This window comes from Cyprinus carpio, chromosome B5 (genome assembly GCF_018340385.1).
Source record: "Cyprinus carpio isolate SPL01 chromosome B5, ASM1834038v1, whole genome shotgun sequence".
In the NCBI taxonomy this organism is placed as follows: Eukaryota; Metazoa; Chordata; class Actinopteri; order Cypriniformes; family Cyprinidae; genus Cyprinus; species Cyprinus carpio.
This window is the reverse complement of record NC_056601.1, coordinates 36,264,650-36,272,149: the sequence shown is the minus strand read 5'-3', so window position 1 is coordinate 36,272,149 and position 7,500 is coordinate 36,264,650. Positions and strand designations below refer to the sequence as shown.

Sequence of the window (7,500 nt, the reverse complement as noted above, 5' to 3'; positions counted from 1 at the left end):
ACCCTTTTAACAGTCATAATCACAGTAAACTCGAATTAATTCCTCGTTTGAATTCTAAAGCTCAGTCGCCTGTGGACTGATTATAATTGCCAAGCAACATGATGATTAGAGATTATCTATAAACATGATCAATTCAGACATGTAGAAGTCAGCAGTTATCATCCACTGGCACTCGTGGCTTGAGTTTTAAAGGCACAGTTCACCCAAAAAATTGAAATTTTGTCATCATTTACTCGCCTTTTTTCTGCTATCGCACCTAAAATGTGGAATAGCCTTCCATTATGCATTAGAACTGCAAACACTTTCTGATTTTAAATTCAAGTTAAAAACTCATGTTTTTTTTGTTTGTTTGTTTTTTTGTTTTTTTTGTTTTTAATGTATTGAAGAGATGAGTATAATCTCTTTTATTGTTTGTCTTGTCTTGAATGTTGTTATACTTGTATCATGTTAAGTTTTTGTTTTTTTTGTTTTATTGTATTGAAGAGATGAGTATATTTTTTTTTATATTTGTGGCCAAACAGATGACAGTAGCCATTGACTTCCATAATATTTGTTTCTTACTATGGAGGTCACAAATATTATTCAAAATATCTTCTTTTTTCCTCAACAGAAGAAGGAACTCAAACAGGTTTGAAAGGAAATGAGGGAGAGTAAATTGATGAAATTGTACCTTTAAGTGACTGAACATGATGTGCACTGATTTTAATCAAAATATCTCATTTATCTGAAGTGCTGATGAACACAGGGGTCTAAACCAGCACACACACACACACACACACACACACACACACACACACACACAGAGTGCTAATATTGAGGTGTGCATTGCGAGCTCAGTGTTGTTGATTTCAGAGCCTCCGATCGGTCAGATGCGGCCGCCTCATGGCAGCGTGACGCCGCAGAAGAACAGCAACCTGCTGGTGATCATCGTTGTTTCTGTGGGAGCCGTGACTGTGGTGGTGGTGGTGATCGTTGCCCTGATCTGCACGCGCCGCTCATCCGCACAGCAGAGGAAGTGAGTTTGTTGGTATAATATAATGTAATGTAATATAATATAATCTCTGTAAATCCACTCTCTGACAGCAGGTGGCGCTTATGGAGCAGCAGAATTACAGCTGTTTCCCATAACATGGACTACAATTCATGTTACTTACTGCAACACCTGTATTTCTGCTGCTCCAGGAGCGCCACCTGCTGTCAGAGAGTGGATTCACAGAGACTTACATTCATATTCAGTCTGTGTGCAGCTTCTGTCTGGATTAAAAACAGTCTGGATTTGCATGCCCTGCTGTGAATTTTGACCTGTTTATGAAAACTATTTATGTGGATTCTACACTTTCAAACAATTCAGATATCTAGAATTATTTATGGAGCAGATACAATGTAATTATTAATTGATCAATTATTATATTGACTTAACAGTTTTCTTTATTTAAATGCTCAAATGTGAGGTTTACCATTTTATAGAGCTTTATCTGAACATTTCGTACATGCTATTCAGTCATGTTGTCATTTAAAATCCGGTCATCTTTGGTAATGTTATTGTTTTAGTGTTTATGCAACAAAAATAAATGTTATTGTTTGTTTGTTGACTTTAAATACAAAACATGCTGAAACAATTTATGTGTCAGTTTTGAACCATTTTAAAAATACCATGATAATTCTGATAACCGTGATAATTTAGGTCACTATAATCGTGATAAAAAAATTATATACCGTTACGTCTCTTATATATAGCATTTTTGATAATTTTCACAAAACTTTCATGGCCCACAGAATATTTTTATATGTGTTAATATCTGAGCATACAATATGAGCATACAATATGCCTCTGCTTAAAAAAAAAAAAAAACACTTAAATGTGGGTGTTTCATTAAAAAAAATTTTTCATTTTGATCAAAAAGCCAAGAACATTGTGTTTTTGTCAAAACTACATCTGGATCAGATTCAAAGCTATAATCAAAACCTAGATGATCTTGATCACTTCCATCAACACATTCAAAAGCTTCACAGTCATAAACTACTTCCTGTCAACATTTCATGCAGTAAGTTTTGGTTTATATACAGTTTAATACTTGATGATTGCATTATTTTACATATGCATCTAAATCCATGCACGATCGCTTGTTTCTGCTTCTTCTTCACCCTGGTTTGACCCAGAGATTCAGTACTCTATCAGCAGATATGTAATTGCTCCCCCTACCACATAACAGTGAAAACACAGAAAGCCTAAAAATTCCGTCAGTGGCAGGGAAAGAGTTAAGAGGCATGAGTTACACTAAAGACTAGTGATTAGTGTCACACGTGTGTCATCATCAGTGTCTCTAATGATGATATTAACCAGCTGAAGTGTGTTCTAGATAAGAGTGTGTGAGAATGTGTCTGTGTGAAGGTGTTATGACATAATTAGGTGTTTTTTCACACACACACACACACACACACTTCAAAACAGTTCAGTCTGAGAGCAGCAGCCCTGCAGACAAACAACATCATTATGTTTCCAAAATAAGAACTGTGATATTATTACTCTCTTAGTGTGTGTGTGTGTGTGTGTGTGTGTGTGTGTGTGTGAGAGAGAGAGAGAGAGAGATCACACGAGTCACACTTGTATGGATCCATGTATATTTATTCACTTGATTTGCATTGACAAAACATTAACATAATATAGTATTTACATTTACATTTAGTCATTTAGCAGACACTTTTATCCAAAGTGAATGGAAGCATTAAAAATCAACAAAAGAGCAATGATATGCAAGTACTATAACAAGTCTAAGTTAGCTTAATGCAGTACATGTATAAAGTTTTTTTTTTTTTAATTATATAATAAATAAAAATAAAACAGATAGAATAGAAAAAGAGAAAGCTAGTGTTAGAGGCCTTTTTTGTTTTTTTTATTGCTTTTTTTATTTATATAATAAAAAGAAAACAAATAGATAGAATACAAAAGATTAGAGAAGCTAGCATTAGTTGTTTTTTGTTGTTGTTGTTGTTGTTTTAAGAAAACAAGGAGTTAGTAAATGAATAGAGTGCAAGTTTAGAAGGGGCACTTTTTTTAAGAATATAATTAGAATAGAGAGTGCTAGAGATAGAGGGTCAAATAAAGATGGAAGAGATGTGTTTTTAGCCGATTCTTGAAGATGGCTTCATGATGTGCCTAACTGGATTGTGAAATTGTGATGAAACGATGGGTTTGCTGGAACCACAAGCAGTTCTGTCTTGGCAAGGTTGAGTTGAAGGCGATGGTCCTTCATCCAGAGAGAAATGTCTGTTAGATAAGCTGAGATGCGAGCAGCTACCGTCGGATCATCAGGATGGAATGAGAGGTAGAGTTGAGTGTCATCAGCTTAGCAGTGGTATGAAATGTTTCTGAATGACAGAACCTAGTGATGCCATGTAGACAGAGAAGAGAAGTGGTCCAAGAACTGAGCCCTGAGGCATCCCAGTAGTTAGACTTGGACACCTCACCTCTCCAAGATACATTGAAGGACCTATCTGAGAGGTAAGACTCAAACCACTGGAGTGCGGTTCCCGAGATGCCCTTTGTCAGTAGGGTTGACAGAAGGATCTGGTGATTAACCGTGTCAAAAGCAGCGGACAGATCAAGCAAGAGAAGTATTGAAGATTTGGATTCCGCTCTTGCCAGTCTTAGGGCTTCAACAACTGAGAGCAAGGCAGTCTCAGTTGAATGTCCACTTCTGAAGCCAGATTGGTTGCTGTCAAGGAAGTTGTTTCTGTGTGAGAAAGGCAGAGACTTGGTTGAACACAGCTCATTCAAGTGTTTTTTGCAATTAAAGGAAGAAGGGAAACTGGTCTGTATTTCTCTAAAAGAGATGGGTTGAGGGTGGGTTTCTTAAGTAGTGGAGTTATACGAGCCTGTCTAAATGATGAGGGAAAAACACCAGTGTGGAGGGATGTGTTAATGATGTGAGTGAGTGCAGGTACAACTGCAGGAGAAGGGGCTTGAAGGAGATGATAGATGGAATAGGGATCAAGCAGACAAGAAGTAGGGTGATTTAGAAAGGATGAGTTTGGGGACTTTTAGTATACAAGAAGCAAAAGGCACTATTAATATAATATAATATATATCTTTTTAATATAATATAATATAATATAATATAATATAATATAATATAATATAATATAATATAATATAATATAATGAAGTTCACAACGCAGGTTCAGGTGGAGCCTAATCAACCAGTCCTGCCAATCATTGTTTCGACCGTATATAAGCAGCAGTCATTGTTCCGTCCTAGCGACTATTCTTCCGGCATCCCTCCACCACCCCTTCTCCTCCTTTAAATCCCTTCTCTTTCATCCACACCGTATCATCATAGGGGGGTTTCTTACTCAGAGCTCAAGCCAAGCCTCGGGTTTCAAGCCTCCTTCACGGACAGCAAGCCAAGTTCATTTTACTATTACCTGGCAGGGCTGAATGGGCAGGCAAACTCGTGAAATAATATATAATATATCTCTTTGTTCCCATAGAAAACGTGCAACACACAGCGCTGGGAAACGAAAGGGCAGCCAGAAAGATCTACGACCTCCTGACCTCTGGATCCATCATGAGGAGATGGAGCTGAAGAACATAGAGAAGCCCTCAAGCTCCGCCCCCTCCGGCCACGAGTCTCCAATCCAGAGCTGCCAGGAGATGGCGCCGGTCAGCCACAGCCAATCAGAGAGCCAGATGGGCAGCAAGAGCAGCCACTCAGGTGAGGCGCTCATTGATTCGACCACGAGCATGTGTGTGTGTGTGTGTGTGTGTGTGTGTCAACGGTTGAAGGTCATGCTGTTCTCTTCTTCAGGTGCAGACGGGGATGAGGCTTCCAGCAGCATTTCCACGTTAGAGCGATCGTTAGCCGCCCGCCGGGCCACACGCACCAAGATGATGATTCCCTTGGACTCTCAGCCCAGCAACACACGTGAGCCACTGCATTCAAACATTTAATGCCTGTTTACAACTAAAAAAATAATAACTACATTGATAACTATAGATATAAATGTAACTGAATAATAACGATAATAATAACCATAACTAGAAACATAACTATAACAACAGGGAGAACTATAATAATAGCAATGACAATACCTTTAACTGTAACAATATCAAATAACTATAACATCAATGATAATGGTAACAACAACTATAACTATGGCATAAACAGTCATATTAACCACAGCAATAACTATAACCATAACTGTAACAGATAATGATAGCTATAGTAATAACTGCAAAGATAATGATGACGGTAACTATAACTATAACCATAATTTAAACAATAACGATAGCCATAATGATAATAATGACAATAACAATAACTGATAAAAAATTTATGATAATGATAACTTTAAATATAACCATAACTTCAACAAGAACTATAACTTTAACAGTAACTATAGCAATAATGAAAACTAATGTTAACAATAACTATAGCGTTACATAGTAAATAAGTAAATATAGCGAAGTAACTATAGCAATTACGATAACTATAACAATAGTAATGGCAATAATGAAAATGGTAACCATAACTGCAACTATAATAACACAGCAACTATAATCAATAACTATAGCGATAGCTATAACAATAACTAAATATAACTATAATTATAACTATAGCAATTAAATTACTTTATAACTATAACTTTAACAAATATTCTATGACAATAACAGTAACTACAGCAATAATGATAACTATAATGATAGCAATAACTATAACTGTAATAATGATAACTATTACTATATCTATAACAAAAATGATAACAATGACTAAACCAATATCTATAACAGTAACAATCGTTTTTTATTCTAAGCATTCTGCTGGGTTTTTTTTGTCTGTCAAGTCATGGTGGATTCTCAATGTTTTATTGTTGTTGTTAAAAAACTTTCTAATAGTGATTCCAGTGATATTGCTCATCTTTATTATAAGTGTGTTGCAGACTCTGCTGTTCTCTTTGAGTGACATTAAAACATTGTGGTTATATAGTTATCGTTGTTGCTGTGAACGGCCCTTCAGTGTGTTTTAGACCTGATAGTGACAGACTGAGCTCCTCCATTAGGATCACACGCTGAACTCATTCATGACTCTGAGCAGAGAGACGAATCCCAACAATAAGCCCTGAAATCACAGGCAGAAGCTGCTTTTCTGAAGCTGACTCTGCAGGAGTCACAGTGTGATTCACATACGGAAGGAACTGAGGCAGAAATGGGATTTCCAGCAGTTATTCAGTGCTGTGTGTGACTCTGATTTCCTAATCCAGTTTACCCAGTTCAGCCCAAACCAGCAGACTAGTGTGTGTGTTCCTGAAGAGTGTGTGAGTGTGACAGGAGGAGAAGCGAGTGAATGTGAATATGAGCCGGATGTCTTATTGAAAGGGTTTGTTGTGTGTGTGTTTTGGGTGAAGATCGTCACGGGCTTTGGTTCTTCATGTGACGTGACGTGCTCCTCGCAGACGTTTCACTCGACTGCGTCTGATTCCTGCCGGGGTTTGAGCTGCGTCAGTCGCGTGAGCGTCTCCTCTCTGACCTCCTGTCGCGATTCCTCACCCTGCCACATCCTGCCGTTTATTATGCACCTCCTTCCTGCTCCCAAACCACATGAAAGAAGCTTCATCTCCTCCACTGGGAACAGAAAGCATGGATTAATGATTGGGAAAAATGGCGATCGCTGTAAGGAAGTTTTGAGAGGAAATAGGAGGGTGGGATACGAAAGTCACGAGTGAAAGAGTTGGAGGGTGGGATACGAAAGTCACGAGTGAAAGAGTTCAGATAGAAGAAACTAAACGCTATGTAATTAACAAAGTTACTATATGGTGTCCTTATGAAATGATCAGTTTCTCATTTTATTTGGATCTGGATGAACTCAAAGCAAAAGATCAGGTATTAACTGTCATGAAAGCAATAACACTAACAATAGCTATAACTTTAACAGTAACTATAGCAGTTACATTTACTATAACACGAGCTGTAACAATGATGTTCATGATAACCATAACTGTAACAATAAGTATAGCTATAACTATAATGATAACTGTAACTATAACTATAGTAATTACAATTACTATTACGACAGCTATAACAATCATTTTAATGATAACCATAATTGTAACAATATATATGGCTACAATTATAATAACTGTAACTAAGATAACTATAACTAACTTTATCCATAATTTTAACAATAACTATACAGCAGTAATCACTATAGCTATAAATATAGCTATAAATATAATGATAACTGAACTATAATGACAGCAGTAATCAACCATAACATAACAATAAAATATAACCTGAGTATAACCATAGCTACAACAATAAAAACAATTACTATAACTGTAATTACTACTGTAACTATAAGAATAACTATAATGATAACTATAACTACAATAATAACAATAAGTAAATAACTTTACCAATAACAATTAATACAGCTGTAAATATTATACTAACTCTATATATAGCAATAGCATTTAACAATAAAATCTAATAATAATAATAAT

General features: G+C 36.3%; 1 protein-coding gene across 1 annotated transcript in view; it reads left to right on the top strand.

Moving 5' to 3' along the window:
• LOC109070294 (netrin receptor DCC-like) overlaps window positions 1-7,500 on the top strand; it is a 182,850-nt gene that overhangs the window by 155,773 nt on the left and 19,577 nt on the right. The window contains 3 exon segments of the mRNA XM_042723345.1: window positions 853-1,015; window positions 4,492-4,715; window positions 4,809-4,925. Of these exon segments, the coding sequence (XP_042579279.1) occupies window positions 853-1,015; window positions 4,492-4,715; window positions 4,809-4,925 (504 nt within the window).